Source organism: Pollicipes pollicipes, unplaced genomic scaffold (assembly GCF_011947565.3).
Source record: "Pollicipes pollicipes isolate AB1234 unplaced genomic scaffold, Ppol_2.1 Scaffold_7262;HRSCAF=8765_pilon_pilon_pilon, whole genome shotgun sequence".
Lineage (NCBI taxonomy): Eukaryota > Metazoa > Arthropoda > Thecostraca > Pollicipedomorpha > Pollicipedidae > Pollicipes > Pollicipes pollicipes.
Genome location: NW_023597055.1, coordinates 8,505,123 through 8,523,919, shown reverse-complemented (window position 1 = coordinate 8,523,919; position 18,797 = coordinate 8,505,123). Strand labels below are relative to the sequence as shown.

At 56.8% G+C, this 18,797-nt stretch overlaps 1 protein-coding gene across 1 annotated transcript in view; it reads right to left on the bottom strand.

Annotated features, from left to right (window-relative positions):
* LOC119113686 (inactive rhomboid protein 2) overlaps positions 1-18,797 on the bottom strand; it is an 80,945-nt gene that overhangs the window by 32,581 nt on the left and 29,567 nt on the right. The window contains exons 2-4 of the mRNA XM_037237964.1: positions 15,756-15,884; positions 8,300-8,448; positions 5,788-5,916 (exon numbers count right to left, since the gene is read on the bottom strand). Coding sequence (XP_037093859.1) covers positions 5,788-5,916; positions 8,300-8,448; positions 15,756-15,869 — 392 coding nt within the window. The 5' untranslated portion in view covers positions 15,870-15,884. The remainder of the gene's footprint in view (positions 1-5,787; positions 5,917-8,299; positions 8,449-15,755; positions 15,885-18,797) is intronic.

Below are 18,797 nucleotides of genomic sequence, written 5' to 3'. Positions count from 1 at the left end.
CGGGCGCGCGCCGCGCCGTCTGTGAGGTGCGTCTGGTCGGGCTGGAGACACCGCGACGGCGCGGCGCGGACACATGCGTGAGATGGGTCGGTGAGTACGCGAGGCGATCGCGCGGCGCGTTCGTAGACGGAGTTGGGATCGTCGAGAGCACGGACGGTGGTGGGTGGGTCAGTAACACACGGGCGCTCCACTCCTAGCTGCCGCTGGACCGGCGGCTTGTTGAGGATGATGCATCTCTCAACTGGAGAAAACGCATCAACTGAAACGTTTTCAAGCCAACAACCGCCAACAACAATGAGACATGTGACTAAAACACATTTCTTGTTTATGGCACTAAGAAACCACGCCCCTCAGACTTCCCAACTCTGCATTTGTACAGCCAGCAAGCTCAGCGGGGAGCGGGGGCCGCTCGCCACCGGGAAGGCCACAGCACCTGCCTCTCCAGCCCAGCGGGACCGGGGGAGGATCCCGGCCCCAGCGAGGAGGGGACATCTGGCCGGGGCCGGCAGACACGACGACACCTCGCCCCCCCCCCCCCTCCCCCCAATCGACGCAGTCGACCGACAGGGATCACACCCACACAGCGGCTGCCGACACACAAGAGGGAGACGGGCTGGTCAGGGGCCTGCACACAACCACACAGAGGGAGAACGGGCTGGCCAGGCTGCACACACAGAGGGAGACGGGCTAGTCAGGGCTGCACACACAGAGGGAGACGGGCTGGCCAGGGCTGCACACACAGAGGGAGACGGACTGGTCAGGGCTGCACACAGAGGGAGAGGGCTGGCCAGGGCTGCACACACAGAGGGAGACGGGCTGGTCAGGGCTGCACACACAGAGGGAGAACGGGCTGGCCAGGGCTGCACACAGAGGAGACGGACTGGTCAGGGCTGCACACACAGAGGGAGACGGGCTGGTCAGGGCTGCACACACAGAGGGAGACGGGCTGGTCAGGGCTGCACACACAGAGGGAGACGGGCTGGCCAGGGCTGCACACACAGAGGGAGACGGGCTGGTCAGGGTTGCACGCTCAGCGGGGAACGCCCTTTGCGAATTTTGACACAATGCCAGAAATTAATCAGTGAGAACGCAAGCTTCCACCACACATCAAACAGCCGACAAAGAAGCAGCAACGTATCGCAGAGGTCTCGACAGTTAACAATTTCGCAGCGAAGCTTAGCGTCACGTTCAGAACTTTAAAGAAAAATGTCCAGAAATTCGATACTGTATTGCGCAGGTAGCGCCTATCACTCTATCGCGAACATCACGGAAACGACGCCGCCAACGAGGTAATCGAGATCACCTTGCGCGGCCCAGATACTGGAAAATTCGCGCTGTACCGCGTACAGGAATATCGACTACGCAAACCCTGGAAGCTATGCCCACTTCGCGAGAAAATGGAGCATGCATAACTGCAAATAACGGTAGCCGAAAAATTATGCTGGTTTATGTGAATGTCAATGCTGCCGTCCAAAGGCAAAACCCCATATGTTAATTTTTGGCTGTTTTGCGTTTGCTATGTCGTCTGATTCGTTTACCCATGCTGAATTTGGTGATTAAAACCATTAGTTCAGATCTTCACCAGCTTTTAGCCCATTCTTGTAGCTAAAAGCTTGTGCAAATTTCAGATTTTGGTTTACATATCTGAATTTAGCATAAGAAAACGAACCAGACGACATAAAGACCCAAATTGGCCAGAAATTAACAATGGGGTTTTACCTTTGGACAGCAGGATGTGTCAGACATGTTCTGTTTGCTCATACGCTGTCCTAGTTTATGTGAGGCAAGTGCTAAGAAAGGCCACCGCGGGAAAGCTGTTGGAACAGTCATCCTTCAATCACAATATGTTAACATCTATCAAATGTCAATGAACGTTAGAATGGCCCACCGCTGCACCTGTTATGCTACATGCTCAGCCCAGGCTTGTTGAATCCGTTGGATTTCTCGGCTGAATCTGGCACGAAGAATGGGCTGTCACCCTTCCGGAAGACCGTGCATTTAATACAAGAAGCGTATGAGAAAGAGCGCCATGAAGCTGTACGAGAAACCCGACGGAAACCCAAAGCCCATCCGTTGGCTTCAGTGGGGGCCGGCCGGCGTCCACACAGAGGGAGACACGGTGGCCAGAGGACCACACCCCACACAGAGGGAGACACGGTGGCCAGAGGACCACACCCCACACAGAGGACGACAAGGAAGACGCGAGACAAAAGTCACAAGGTCGGGGGTTCCCCGCAGCAGGAGATAGGCCGTCTGAGACACACACACACACCACACACACACACCACACACACACACACACACACACACACACACACACGCACACACGCACACACACACACACACACACACACACACACACACACACACACACACACACACACACACACACACACACACACACACACACACAAATGTCTTGTGGCCAGGGGCCGGTTACGACACCGCCTCTCGGAAATGAGCACGCGCCGGCTGCGTGATGTCCAATCAGGGGCCGGACGCCGGCGTGACCTTGACCCCGATGGCGGCCGGGTGCACGCTGATTGGCTTTCGCCTCCCCGCATTCGTGATGCAGCAAGGCGTGAGATATTCAACACGGCCGCCCGCCGCAGCCGTCGCTGGCCGGAGCGATCGGCGTGCAGCGCCCAAGGCGCCACGGCCGACGCGGCAGGGGGGATACGGCGCGGTGCAGCGACACACGTTGCCGGACGGGGACCCTGTATCCACCGCCGGCTTGTATGCAGGCAGTGATGAAACTTTCGAACGATGAACTAAGGTGTTGCGGGAGCACAGCTTGCAGACAACGGCGGCTCTTGAACAATGTGCCACGCCCGGAACAGATCCGCTTGCAAACCACACGCCAACACCAAACATTCATTCTCTATCCGCTCGTCGTTTCAGTCGCAGTCCACAATCGACCCCGCTCGAGCGCTCGGCAGCAGCGGGCAGCGGCGGGCGGCGGCGGGCGGCCGGTCCGCAGTGTCCCCGATCCTGTTCGGCGCGCCGGAGCAGCGGCGGGCGGCGGCGGGCGGCCGGCCCGCAGTGTCCCCGATCCTGCTGGCGCACCAGGGCAGCGGCGGGCAGCGGCGGGCGGCCGGCCCGCGGTGTCCCCGATCCTGCTGGCGCACCGGGGCAGCGGCGGGCGGCCGGCCCGCAGTGTCCCCGATCCTGTTCGGCGCGCCGGAGTAGCGGCCGGCGGCCGGCCCGCAGTGTCCCCGATCCTGCTGGCGCACCGGGGCAGCGGCCAACGACATCGGGATCACCGCCGCCCCCTGGACTCTGCTTCTGGCACCCCGCCAACCAAGTGATAACTTACGTTTTCGGGCCGGTGCCGATCGTGTAAACTTATCTTGTTTTGCTTTTTACACCGTGGTGACATGTATAAAATGGATTGAGTGCGGGCACCAGTTCGAAATTGACGAAAAAGCAAACACACATTGCCATGTCGTGAATACAGCCAAACTACACAGGCATTTAAGGCAGTTGAACACATGCTAACACATGAGACTTCAGTAAAATAGTAATGCGAAGCGAAATCAGCACATATGGCAACGCTGCTCCACAGCGGCATTTAACAGCCCATAAAGGCACTGTAAACTGCAAAACAGCACCACAAATCCCACTGACGCTTTGCTGCGGGCAACAGCAACAATCCATATTTATGAAGTCGGGACTGAACGTATCAATTTGAGGCTGAGTATGCAAACTAAATTTATTCGGCTACGTGAAGTGCCCGCACTACAAAGTTAATCAATAAATAAACAACTAGCCAGTCCTCCAGACGATGGAAGAGCGATTGTCTTGTAACATATTGCATTCACCCATGCAGGACGTTCGAAATCTAGGTCAAACCAACATCGCACGGCTGCCACGTAGAACGTGACAACCTACTGAGGGGAGGGGGGGACTGCGGAAGTCAGACCTAAGAGACCTGACTCCTCAGTGCTCGTCCTCCCTTTACCAGTCGAGCGGGGACTCTTGACTTAAGACCTTAGAGGTCCGACTCCTCAGTGTTCGTCCTTCCTTCACCAGTCGAGTGGGGACGCCTGACTTCAGAGCCACCGACTACTCAGTGATCGTCTCCCTTTACCAGCCGAGTGGGGACTCTTGACTTAAGACCTTAGAGGTCCGACTCCTCAGTGTTCGTCCTTCCTTCACCAGTCGAGTGGGAACGCCTGACTTCAGAGCCAAGAGGTCCGACTGCTTAGTGTTCGTCCTTCCTTCACCAGTCGAGTGGGACTCCTGACTTAAGACCTAAGAGGTCCGACTCCTCAGTGTTCGTCCTTTCTTTACCAGTCGAGTGGGAATCCTGACTTCAGACCTTAGAGGTCCGGCTCCTCAGTGTCCGTCCTTCCCTCACCAGTCGAGTGGGGACTCCTAACTAAAGACCTAAGAGGTCCGACTCCTCAGTGTCTGTCTTTCCTTCACCAGTCGAATGGGGTTCCTAACTTCGGACCTCAGAGGTCCGACTCCTCAGTGTCCGTTCTGCCCTCACCAGTCGAGTGGGGACTCCTGACTTAAGACCTAAGTTCGATTCCTCAGCGTTCGTCCTTCCTTCACCAGTCGAGTGGGACTCCTGATTTTCAGAGCTAAGAGGTCCGACTCCTCAGTGTCCGTTCTTCCCTCACCAGTCGAGTAAGGACTCCTGACTTCAGAGCTAAGAGGTCCGACTCCTCAGTGTTCGTAATTCCCTCACCAGTCGAGTGCAGATTCCTGATTTCAGAGCCAAGAGGACCGACTCCTCAGTGTTCGTTCTTCCCTCACCAGTCGAGTGGGGACTTCCGACTTCAGACCTTAGAGCTCCGACTCCTCAATGTCCGCCCAGACAGCTCAGCTGATGAGAGTGCCTGCCTTCCGATTCATTCACCCGTGGTAGGGTGGATTCGTGTCGCTGCAGGTGCCCGCTACGTCCCACCCCCCCCCCCCCCCTTGGCTTGAACGTGTCAAACGCGTGTTCGTGTGAATGCAGATCCGTAACAACGGGGAACAAATATATCTGTGCACGCGGAGTAACTGTCTTCGGTGCAAGACAACTGTCTGAACTTGGCTGGAAATGACACATCACAAGCATTTCATCTCCCACATGTGGACATGCAAAAACCGGCACATGACAACGACACATCAAGTCAACCTTACATGCACACTGGAGTTCAGATTTGATTCATATATCCTAAAGGTCTGCACCGAAGCCTGGAGTGCATAGACAGAAGCAATGTATTAAAAACAACACTCAACACAGGTTAATGCGTTTAACGTATATAAAACCCACAAGCCTGGCACAAATATACATTGGGAATGTATTTGTGTCAGAACAACCAGGACTCCTTCTTTGACTATCTAGTGTCGTCTTCTCCGAATGTGTCACCCACCCCATTCCCTCACCGTATGGCGCTTCACCCTCTGCCGTGCGACGCCTCACCCTCTGACCGTGCGGCGCCTCACCCTCTGACCGTGTGGCGCCTCACCCCCTGACCGTGTGACGCCTCACTCTCCCACCCTGTCGCGCCCCACCCTCTGACCGTGTGGCGTCTCACTCCCTGACCGTGTGGCGCCTCACCCTCTGACCGTGTGGCGCCCCACCCTCTGACCGTGGGGCGCCTCATCCTCTGACCGTGTGACGCCTCACTCTCCCACCCTGTCGCGCCCCACCCTCTGACCGTGTGGCGTCTCACTCCCTGACCGTGTGGCGCCTCACCCTCTGACCGTGTGGCGCCCCACCCTCTGACCGTGGGGTGCCTCATCCTCTGACCGTGTGACGTCTCGCTCCCTGACCGTGCAGTGCCTCACCTCTTGACGCGGTCGACGCGGCTGGTCTGGTGCTGAAGCGGCGGCGCGGCCCGGGCCTCAGGCCTCACCACCTGACCCACGGGCACTGAGTGCCACCGCTTCACCCCCGGACGGTCGGCTGCCGCCGGCCTGCCGACGACGGAGGTCAGGTCAGGTCAGGTCAGGTCAGGTCAGCCGACCGCAGCACGCCGTGACGATACTCGCCGGAGACACTGACGACACACGTCCAGCGTAACCAGCTCGGCGACCGGACAACTCAAGACAACCGGTCCGGGTCATGCCACTCGAACCAGAGCGTGGCGCTGTGCAGTACGTGTGGCCTCAACGAATCGAGAAGGGTTTGGTTTGCAGGCCACAGCTCTCATGTTTATGTTTCCGTTTGTGGCAGGCTGAACGGCCAACATAAAGACATCTGTTTCCGTGTGTGTGGCTCACTGCACAGCCAGCATAAACGATTAACCGCAACAGTAAACACAAGCCCCCTCCTTCAGGGGCTCGTCAGACACATCAAAGACAGAACAGCCTTGTTTGTTCACTAGATGCTGCCTGTATGGCACGTAATATACCTACTATTTCAATAAATCGGTTCAAGAACAACACGTAGGTAGGCAGCCCTCCACTTTCCTACTCGTGTTTCTGTACCTTCTCTTCGTACAAAATACCCGCGCGAAACGCTCCTATCTTTGACATGGCGTCTTAAATTCATCCGGGTGCTATAAATAGCGCAGAAATGAGGTCGCTTCCCACCCCCCATCCTCTGTCCACCACCCCACCGGGAGCGAAAACTGGTCGCCTCTGATGTCGCTGGGTCGGCGCCGACGGGGCGGGGGTGGTCGTCGAGCTGACGTCATCGCCGTCACCCGGCCATACGATCCGGGACGGGTCCAGGCCCCGACCCCCCGGAATACTCCGTCGCGCCCGACCCTGAACCGGGCGACACGGCGTCAGACCGCAGGACCAAACCGGGCGACACGGCGTCAGATCGCAGGACCAAACCGGGCGACACGGCGCCAGACCGCAGGACCAAACCGGGCGACACGGCGTCAGACCGCAGGACCAAACCGGGCGGCACGGCGTCAGACCGCAGGACCAAACCGGGCGACACAGCGTCTGACCGCAGGACCAAACCAGACGACACGGCGTCAGACCGCAGGACCAAACCGGGCGACAACGCGTCAGCCCGCAGGACCAAACCGGGCGACACGGCGTCAGACCGCAGGACCAAACCGGGCGACACGGCGTCAGACCGCAGGACCAAACCGGGCGACACAGAGTCAGACCGCAGGACCAAACCGGGCGACACGGCGTCAAACCGCAGGACCAAACCGGGCGACACAGCGTCTGATCGCAGGACCAAACCGGGCGACACAGCGTCAGACCGCAGGTCCAAACCGGGCGACAACGGGTCAGACCGCGGGACCAAACCGGGCGACACAGCGTCTGACCGCAGGACCAAACCGGGCGACAAGGCGCCAGTCCGCAGGACTACTGCCTTGACGCCTCCTCGGACACAGGGCCGCCGCCGCCGCCCCCCCCCCCCCCCCCCCCCCCGACAGATCGTGGGCAGCACGCTGGCGTACCGAGGAAGACAGGGCGCCCCAGCCGCTCCGACCGCCCTCCGGCCTCGCCACAGCCGCTCCACTCCGGCCTGCGCCGCGCCCGGCCCCGCCTCCTCAAGGCGCGCCGGTACATGGTGCTAAGGTCATTCGCTTCGCGGGGCATATTATACCCTCCTTCCACCTTCCTACTGACACGACTTTTCGTTTGCTCCGCGGACGAATTCACATCTTATCGATACTCAACCGTCCCGTCTAGCCACAGTAGGGATGCATCGGCGTCTCTTCAATTTCCTCCGACACCGAAGCCCTCGGCCGGACAGGCCGCGCAGCTCTATCAGACGGAAGATCCATCGCCGCTGGTTTCCGGGAGGGAGGCTGACAGGCAAGCAGGCAGCCAGCCAGCTCGACCGCGCCGCATACCCCCCCCCCCTCCCTCTCCCTCACTCCTGACCCCTGCCAGCTGGCGGCGACGCCCCACACCCCACCTGGCCTGCCTCATTCCGCGCACGTACGTCTTTTGATGTGGCACCGCTGCGTATTGCCAGAATGCATGCCCGGTGCTCCGTCGTATGTTGGAGCGGGAACATCGAATGCCCATTTGCATTCCGACAGTCTGCGTCCCGGGGGTGCCCGGCCGCCCGTGCAGTCGCCCGTCAGGGCGGACCCCGTCACCTCTGCGCTGGCTTCTGACCCCAGTAATGTCCTCTGACCCCAGTTCGTCCCACACACTGACCTCCGACACCTCAACCGCTACGTCATGTATCGATCAAATAACCTCTCGCATGCCACACACACGCTGGCGGCGGCTGGGCCGGTAAAACGTTCTCGCTGCGGGAAACGTTCTCGCCGACCGGTGAACGTTCGGCCGGTGAAATGGCCGGTGAAACGTTCTCGCCAACCCACCCTCCCGACCTGATCTGACACACTCCCACTCGGCTATTCCAGCCACCGACCTGTCCGTTTTGGGCGAGGCGCGCACTGAGGTGGCCGACTGCGCGGACTTGCGCGAGCCGGGCGCGCCGCTGCCGCCGCCGCCGCCGCCGCCCATCTCGTACATGGGGTTCTCGATCAGCTCATGATCAGCAGTGTCGCCGCGACTCGCCTGCCAGACAGTCGTCACGGTTAGCGTGCGGTCATCACAGGTCATCATGATGCCGCTATGAGGTCAGTACGGCGTCATTGTGAGTCATCATGGGGTCATCACGTGCCATGGGGTCATCATGAGTCATCACGAGGTCATCATGAGTCATCATGGGGTCATCATGTCTTATCATGGAGTCAGCGTGTCATCATGAGTCACCATGGGGTCATCATGAGTCATGAGATCATCAGGGGTCATCATGGGGTCATCACGAGTCACCATGGGGTCATCATGAGGCCGTAATGAGATCAGTGTGGGGTCGTCGTGAGATATCACGGAACCACCCGGATCATCATGGAGTCCTCGTCGGGCCACCTGCGGGCCTCGCAGGCGTACCCCGCGTCGTCACAGCGTCACCAACAGATCATCGCGGAATCGCACCAGGGTCGCGGGATCAGCCACTCGCCGGTCGGGTCATAGGGTCGGCAACGATGCCACCACAGGGTCCGCAGCGGTGCCAAAACCCACTGTACCGCACACATCCGGGCCTCGCCTGAGCACAAACGCGTGTGGTTGACTGTTGACATGTGCGTCCGTTTCGATACGACAGGTATGAAGCTAGCAAATTCCGCGCTGGTAGGCGTGTGGCATAGATATGGCGCCTTGGGCGTCGTCTAAGGTAAGGCCGAGGCATGCCAAGGGAACATTGTCACTTGTTTCATGACTTTGCCCATGCGTCGATGTGCCAATGGAGACAACATACGCATATCAAGCTCAGTGACCATATCTTCAGTCGAATCCATGCAATATAGTCAAATATGGATAAGATTCAGACATGTTAATTAACATAGAAACCTTATAGGTCGTCACTACATCTACAATCAACTGACTCCGACCGTCCATCTCACGACTGCCCCTCGGACATTATGTATGTTTACGACTCCCCGAGTCGGACCAGATCACGAGAAAACGCTAGTGTCGGGTTCCGAGAAGACCCGACTTTCAACATCCCACGCATCGGAGAGCGGGCGGGCAGCCTCCTTGTTCGAACTGAGGTTCCACAGCCTCACAAAGAGAGGGTCACGCCCACGTGAAGTTCACCGACATCGTTGATGTTCAATCGTTGTCATTCAGTGCGTATACATTACTTATTTATGTTCGAGCTGGTAGAGCCGAGATGTGGGCTCAATGCTTCACCCCGCACCCAAACAAGAAGCTAATAAACTACACGGCTCTGTGGCACGCTACGTAGCTAAAAGCGCACTAACTGGTGTCTGTTGCCAACAAAAAGCATGGCCATAACATTCCAACAAATGCAACGGCCATGAGAACCCTTGTAAAATTCTGACGAATATTACAAGGGTTCTCTGTCTGGACCTAAAGAACGCTCCGGGGCAAACGCAAGGACGGTTCATTTGGTGGCTCAGGATGGTTCTCTCGATCACCTAATCCAGCCAGGAGATAGCCTCTGGACAGACTCCTGTCCGCCAGGGGTACCGGTCATGGCGGCGAGCACCCACCGTCTCCTCCATAGTTGCGCTTGCGCTCTCTCCTCAGAGTCCTCCATAGTTGCGCTGGCGAGCATCCGCTGTCTATGCGGTGATTTCACATGCGATTGATTTCACATGCGACTTCACATTTCACACATCATGACATGTTTCACAGTTTACGTAGCACTGACATGCTACGATTACATAACCCCACCGACATCATCCCTTGCCCCCGGAGTGCTGTCTGCAGGACTCGTCAGGACTCATAAACTCGTCAGGACGTCTGTGACTCCGAAGTGCTGTCGGCGGGCGCGCCTGACCCCGAAGGGCTGTCAGCGGGGGCGCGTGCCCCGGAGTGCTGCCGGGAGGGGGGGGGGGGGCGTGCCCCGCAGTCCTGCCGGCGGGGCAGGTGAGCCGCGACCGCAGTCGTGGGAGGCGCCGCCGCGCCGCCGATCCATTACCGTTTACGCGCGGGGCCGGCGCCGGTCGTTATCGACGCCACCGTGCCGGTCAGCGCGCCGGACCCCGGGGCGCCTCCGCCGCCGCCGTCCGGCTGCGACGCTGGGCTCCTCGGACCGCGAGCGCCGGCGCTCCGTGGGTGCTGGCCTCCCGCATCCGCGAGGCCAGCGTCTCTCGCCGCCGTCGTCCCGACAGCGGCGGACAACGGCTCCGGCTCGTGTCGAGTCCAGCTCGTCGGCGGCCGGTCCGGCGGTCTGTCGCCGGGAGCGGGACCATCCGCCCACCCGGCCCGGCCCCGAAACGGGACCGCGCCGCGCTCCGGCGGTCAGCGCCGGCGTGCTGGCGCCGGGCCCGGCCAGGACGCCGGGCTCAGCGCGGCGCGTCCGGCGCCCGCGCCGAGCAGACGCGCGCGGCGGCGGTTCGGCCCAGCCGACCGGCAGCTGAAGGTGACCGAAGCCGCGGCCCCACAGCCGTCTGCTTCCTCGTCCGGCGCGGAACGACCGCTTAAGCGCGCCTTCCCGCACCGACATGAGACCGCAACCGGGACGGATGGACGGTGGGTCGCGGCTGGCAAGACGACCGCTCGTCACGCGCAATATCGGGCACAGTTGAAGCGCGCGAACGTCCGCACCGTGCAGAAACTGAATGTGCCGGGGATGCCCCACGGCAGGTTGAGCTGAAACTCCGTCATTGAATGCTTTGCTTTTACGTACCACTTAAAGCATTATCGATATCGACACGGTCCAGAACCCAGTCCTTTCATATGTATATATATATATATATATATATATATATATATATATATATATATATGTATGTGTGTGTGTGTGTGTGTATTTAAGTATATATGTATATATATGCATATATACCTGCATGCGTGAGTGCAGGTATGTGCGTGCGTGCGTGTACTCAAGCAAGTTATCAATGCACGTTTAGTTACATGCATGGAACACACTGATTCGATCAGCATGTTGCGCGTCTGTTCATTGTTCGAGTCAAATCATTCATGTTTTTCAGTACGTACGTAGTCAGTAAATCAGCTCACCGATAGTAATTTATGTTACTCTAGGCCAGCAACGTTTCAAGAAAATTCGCTACCCATTTCCGGAGCGGTGCGGATCAGTCAGACGCAAAATATTCGGATTTTATAAATACCCGACATGCACTACGAGACACCATTAAAGGCGAACCATTAGTCAACAGAGTACGCACGCGAGCATCACGTCAAAGCAAAAACACAACTTTCCAGCCAGTCCTGTGCCATGACAAACTCCAGACTTTGGTCACGCCGTTGGCATGGGGTGACTGAACAAGTCAAGAATGATGCATGACCTGAGCTGTTTATTTACGCCAGGCCTTCTTCGCCTTAAGAGGATGGCCTGTAGTACTTGTAAGCGGCGTTTGTTTGGACATAATTTCAAGATACGTATGTTCTCAGTGAGGTCAGAGCGCAGGAGCTTTTTATCGCGGGGTTTGCACATTTACTGGTCTCTTGCACATGCATAGTCATGCGTCGTGACAGAGATGTCGCAGTCACTCCGATATACGTCGACTTGTGGAACCGGCGATCTCCGTGCGACCATCAAGATTCATATACTATCTTGGTGTCCTTAATTGGTTTTGGTCCGACGTCAGGTTGTCTTTCATTACGGGAATTTGAATTTTGAATATTGAAATGTCCCTCATTGATTGAAACATTTCATAACAATTTCAGGATTAATTAATTTTATGAAAGTTCAAATGCTTTCAAATCAAAAATATTCGACCTTCAATAACCAGGGGGACGTAATGAAACGACGTTATTACGCAATCCTTGGCATGCGTTATAGGAAAGCTCAGACTTTTCAAGGCAGTGTCCATAGCCTTAGGGCAGCGCGGACCTGTGGTCCTAGTTTAAACTCAGAGCTAGTCCGGCCATCCCTGAATGGAGGCCTAACGTGTTCGGGTGAGGGCAAGCCCCACGGGTTAATGAGCTATACGTAAAATGTACACGGAAGAACGTAAAATACAAATATCTTGCTACCTCTGCACCTGAACACTTCACGTCGGGGGAAACAAAACGTAGCATTCGTGACCAATTTAATGACCACCTCAGAAACGCTCGTTCATGGAGAGTGCACACACCAGGGAGCATACGGTGGACTGAGACGTGGTAATGGCGTTTAGTGCCACAAGCACCAACTTTAAAGTAGCAGTTCCACCAACGACTCAAGTTACCGCGAACTCCAGGAAATCAGGATCTCTAACCGGTGACATTCCCCCAAGGCTGATCACACAAACGCCGCCCTGGCCTAAACGGCGTTTTTCAAGCGATGTCAAACGCCCGAAAATAATCTGGAAATAGCCCGCTACAAGTTGCATTGCACGCTGATGTTACGAAGCAAATTAGATCATTCAAGGGGTGAACGCCGCTGCCCTGCGTCAAGTCACTTACCAGCCTTTTATTCGGCGCGGACCACTGAAGCTTTTCCGTCTGGCCGGCGGTGTCTCCGACAATCCCTAGCACGGCGTCGGGTACTCGCGCGTCCGAATGTGCGTGTGGGAATGACTGCACAGGATGTTCCTGGGGAGTGCATTTTTAGCCTTAAGAGTCGGCACAGGTCACAGACGCCTTTCGACTGCAGACCTGCAAGTCTCGAGCAGATCTTGACATGACACTGCGCATCAGGTGACAGGATGTGGGAGCTCGAATGATTCATTATTTTGGTGGCTTAGTCTTTAATTTGCAGGGATTCGGAACATTTTGAATTTTAGGCCACATAGGTTTTCAGCATTTGCTCTTCGTCAGTACTGTTCATTTGCGACCTTGAGCACTGCATTAAAACGCGAGTGTCTTCGTTGTATGAGTATGTATATAATATCAAAGGGAACAGCATTTTGTGCTATGAATAACTTCGGCATAAGTTTGCATAACAAATCACAGCACTGTATGACGATGACCTAATCCTCGCGTGGTTTTATCAGCGTCATGTTTCTTGTCTACGTGATTTGTTGACGATGTTGCTCCGAAGAGATTATTCAAGACTTGAGAATTATATAAACACATATATATATATATATATATATATATATATATATATATATTCTCGTTTGATGACGTCGCTTAACCGAGTACCTCCCCGCACGCTGACTTTGAGTGATAATTTCAGCCTAAGAACCAAAAAAGAAACTATGAGTCCTCCTCCCATGCCCTGTTTCAGTAATTTTCAAAATAAGAACTCCTCATGAAAAAAACCATGAGCTTTTGAAAGCCTCTCCCGTTGATATCGCAAACCAGGCCTTCTGTATCCCCCTCTACGTACGTGTTTGGCACGTGTCGGCCTCGATACCCTTCACAATGTCACCTGTTTACCACCCGAAGACGACCGAGGAGAGGACCGACCCAACAGCACCACGCGCCCGGATGCATTCAGTCCATGGTCCCAAAGAACTGATTAACAGTCCAATACCGCCGAGCCCAGGCCATCTCCGCGGGGACCATACGTATACTGAGGGCGTGACAACGACCGGTGTGTCCTGGTCGATCGATCTTGTTATCTTTCTATATGACATGATGATCTTCTAAAGGGAATGCGACGCGCGTCGTCGCGCCCCTTTTATGGCGCGCCAGCGACTACGTTGGCCACATTAGCACTCATGGGCCATGCCGCGACCGGACTCGAACTCGGGCCCTTCACGCGGGAGTCCAAGGCGCTAACCATTTAGTCGCAAACGGACCGCACAACAGCAGTGACCAGACATCGAAATGCTGTGCCTTTCGGCCAATGACGACGACTGCGGCTTCTGGCCACATCGACCGCCGGAGGCCAACAGCGCCAGCATTTAAATGCAACTATCACCAGGGTTCATCGGGGATGACCGGAGCCAGCATATATCAGTCTCCGCAGACCCCGAAGTCGTCCTAATCTAACGCCACGCAACAGTTCAGCCGGGTCTCACTGACACGCGAGGACGCGGAATCGACTTCCCCGTCCAGTCGGGAAGGCCGGGCTTGAAGTCCGTCAACAATAGCATCGCAACCAGCCTGGCAGGCGCCCGAACAACGGAAGCCTCCGGCCAACTTAGAAAAGACACTGGAAAGAAGAAAAAAGCGAATGGCCTCCAACGACTGAAGTGGTATTATGTCGGCGCAGAAATGGGACTTCGAAGGTCCGGAGAGGTTGAGGAAAACGAAATGAAATATCCTCACATCATCCATCCAGCCCACGGCTTACAAAGTCGCCGCCCGGCTCATCGCGCGATGGCCGCTGGCGCTCGGACGCGCATGCGCAGAAGCCGCGCGTGCAGGATGCGCAATACGCTTGAGAGCTGATTTCGCAACGCCGGTGGAGGGAAGTACGCTCTCCCCGCATTGGACGCATGTTCCCAACGGAATAGCCGGACTGTCGTCTGTCACAAGTTCCGCGTCATCGATCTCCGCGCTCGAAGCTCTACACCGCGCTACACCCTGGCTGATGACGTCATTGCACGTGCTTCAGATCGGCTAACAGCGCCTTCGAGACAACGGCCTCCCCCACCGTATCATCAAAGCCAGACAAAGCCCGTGGAACGGCTTAGCGGAGAGCCAGCCCCCGACAGCTAGCGCTGCAGGAACGATCTGCTAATTACTGGGATCTGGCTCCCGCGAAATGGCTACTTCTCCGAAGAACTACTCCCGGACGAGAAAGGCGGACCGACGCCCAACTCACGCTACGCGTGGCGTCCAGTGTCAGATACTGAACACGGCAGAGGGCCGGCGCCGAACACAGGGTCCAGTGTCACACACTGAACAAGACGGGGGCCCGGCGCCCAACATAGGGTCCAGTATCACACACTGAACACGACGGAGGGCCGGCGCCCAACACAGATACACTGTCGGGTCAGCTATGTCGGCTGTGGGGTCCGCTATGTCGGCTGTCGGGTCAGCTATGTCGGCTTAGTCGTCTATGTCGACTCACGAGGATGGACCCCAGATCCGGGGCCGATTCTAGAGTCCACAGCTCGTGGTAAGACACGACAAAGCCCTTTCCGGCGGATACCTTCGAGACCACGTGACACGTTTATTCCGCTGCCAAGACAAACGCAGATGAAGACAAATACATGACATTTGCTTCACAATAACATGAAAATAGCCCCTTCTGCAGGCGTTACATCTATTTTTGACTATCAAATCGTAGGTGGTGTCACCGACAACTCGGATCCAGGTAAGTCGGAGGTTCAAACGAACGAACTCCACCTGAGTCCACCAAAGTTTCAATTCTCGAGCCGACTCCGACTTCACCCACAATCCTGGCCGAGTCCGCAGCAAACGGTACACCCCTTGGCACCGCATGTGGCGTCCCACGCCGGCCTGAGCAGCGGCCAGTACACTCTCCAACACGGCGCTCCTCACCGCCTCACCTGCGACTCCCGACGCGAGTCGGCCGCCGTCACGTGACTGCCACGTGACGGCGTGACGTCACCGACGCCGGAGCCCGGAGTGGGCGGGCCCGGGTCGTCGGGGGCGGAGCTCATGCCGCCATGACCCGCCTGCGGCACACAGAACAGCTCGTGTTACGTCGGGTCACATTCTGGCAAGAATCCAATAAGAAGACAGTACCAAAAGACGACGCACTTTCGACCTGCATCGTGTGGGCATACAGCAAAAGCAGATAAAAGAACTGCTCCTCAATACGTCATTGATTAATTATGTCATCGTTCTCGCACAACATTAAGAGCCAATTGACGACCATTATGTCTGGACATTATGCCCACGAACACCAGATATGAACGGCTCGACAATTTTGTTTGTGTTCTGCCTTGATCGCCTCTTGACCACTACAGCCAGATAGGCACTAGAGCCAGATAGGCACCAGTGGACATGAAGATATGATGCGTCATGATAGTGACCTGTGACGTCTTATGCCAGGCCCAATGGGTGAAGGCGATTGTTGCATTTTGCCATGCTGGGTATCAATAGCTAAACGAGCCATATCGCTTGAGAAAACAGGTTCACAAGCCGAAAAAGGTAGGTGCGATTGTAGTTCAAATCCTATGACCTCCAAACGGCAAACTCTGATCACAAAGCTTCAAGTTTGACCTAACTTCAACTTAGATGACCTGACATTGCAAACCTACCATAACGATAGTAAGGCGCTTCTGGGTGCTATAGCGGGAGTAAGGGAGTAGTTCCGTAAAACGAGTCAGGGGGCAGAGCAATGAAACATGACGTAGTCTACCTCCAAACTGGTAAAAAAGTGGTTTTAACCCGGATTTGGTCCACTTCGTCGGGTTTTGGTCCCCTCAAAACAGTTGGGGGAAGGCTGGAGGCCAAGCTGGGGGAGGCTGAAGCTTTTCCAACTTAATGGAATACTACATCCCTAACAAGGAGTCTACAAAACCTATTTGGTGTGTATTGCATGCGAAAAATAAACGTGATTTGTCCATTTTGGGCAATATTTCACCGATATGATTTCGACAGAGGTCATGGATTATGAATCGCACAGTTCAAAAGCTTTCAAACTGTAGTAATGTGTGTAAAGATGGATGTATTCCCAGGTAACCAAGATGGCAGCACACCGTTCAAACTGTTCAGGTGTTCCGCAAAACCACCGGAGAACCCGATCCCCCCCCCCCCCCCCCCATCGCACGGCAAGACTCACGAGTTTAGACATCAAATATAATACTGTTTATCCCACGCCATTTCGGAACGCGTAAGTTCGTAGATTCCCTAGACGGAACAAAGCCTTGGAAGGCACTGTGCGACGACCCAGCATGCTGCTCCCGCCCCCTACTGGCCCCTCTCGTTCGCCGCGTGGGCGTGCGGGCGCTCAGTGATGCGCCCTGACTGCGCAATGTCGCGGCTGCCGCCCGACGCCAGGGACCAGGCACGACCGCGGCGCTGATTGGCGAGAAACACACAAATACCAGTGACGTCATCGGACGTCCCATCCGCCCCGCCGCCGAGCGACTGATGACAGCCGGACCGAGAATGTCGAGGCTGGGGCTCGGCGACTGCACGCAGCGAGGCAACACGCCAAGCAGGGACAGGTCACCTCACCGGCAGGCAGAGCGGCGCACGAGAAGGCCTGGGCGGCCAATGAGACCCGTGTGTCACCCAGACGACGGAAAACGGACATTCCCTCCTCCGAATGCGCCGCTGGGGAATTGGGCCACGTCCCGCACCGACAGCCCACAGTTAGCGGCAATCCATCCCCGGTAAAGACATGCCAGCAGCCGCGCCTGAGCGGGCGGGCGGCGCCGGGTCTCCGCCCCGCCAGGGCGCGAGAGGGCGTCCGCCGGCGGCTCGCTGCTCGCGGCTGGCGTAGCTAGCAGCTTGCGGCTCGCGGCCCGTAGCTAGCTAGCAGCTAGCAGCTAGCAGCTAGCAGCTCGCAGCTCGCGGCCCGCGGTTCGTAGCTAGCAGCTTGCGGCTCGCAGCTCGTAGCTAGCAGCTAGCAGCTCGCGGCTCGCGGCTCGCGCCCCGGCCGCGGACGCCCGAGCCCCGTCCCGTGTCGGCAGCTCTCGCCGCCACGCAACAAAATCGATGCGACGCGCACTCGGCGCGCCGGCCGAGCCCCGCTGCCAGCGCGGCTCGGCGCCGACCGCGGAGACAGACGGCGGCGGCGCCGCCGGAGAAGCGGCGTGAACGCACGACGATTTTACCGACGGCGTGTGCGGCGAATACGTAATGTTGCCGGTGGCAGCTCTGGACTACATCCACGCTGCTGGTGATTTATGAAGTGAGCGATGTCGAGTATTGCCTGCGTCGGCGCTCGAAACGCGGCGCGTAACGTTAAGATGAGTCGGTCAACGGTGGCATGGGGGCATCGCTCTGGTCTGCTCATAACCTGAGTGATATATGGCGCGTTGCAGGACTGCGTGGGAGGACGCTTCTAGTCAACGACGTGCCAACGGTAAGAGCAAGGGCGAAGTTCCGTAAATAAGCTGGGAGGGGGCTGAACAGTTCAAAATATCAATAGCTACCCCCCAAGATACGCCAACAAACGGGCTTCCCTCCAGGTTCGGCGGCCGCTTTCTTCTCAAGGTTGGAGGGGTGTAGCCCAATTGGCGGAGCGTTGACTGGAGCCTTCTCCCAACTGAACCGGAAACCACACCTCTGGCACAAAAGAAACCCGCTGCCTGGAGTGAAGGTTCAGATAAAGCTCCCATGGCACACGTCATAAAAGACATATGGGGCCATACTGAAATACCAGACCTCGAAGCAGATTGACCTGCGCACACCACTCCTTTGCGCTCGTTCAGATGCACATTTATTGTCCGGTCTGCTGCACAACCGACCACACAGACACACGCAGATAACGCCTGCCGGGGCGCCAGCTACGAATCGGTTCACGTCTGGGAGTCTCTCACAGTGTCTTGGGGTCTCAAGAATGTCTTGGAGCCTCTCAGAATGTCATGGAATCTCTCAGAATGTCTTGGAGTCCCTCAGAGTGTCTTAGAGTT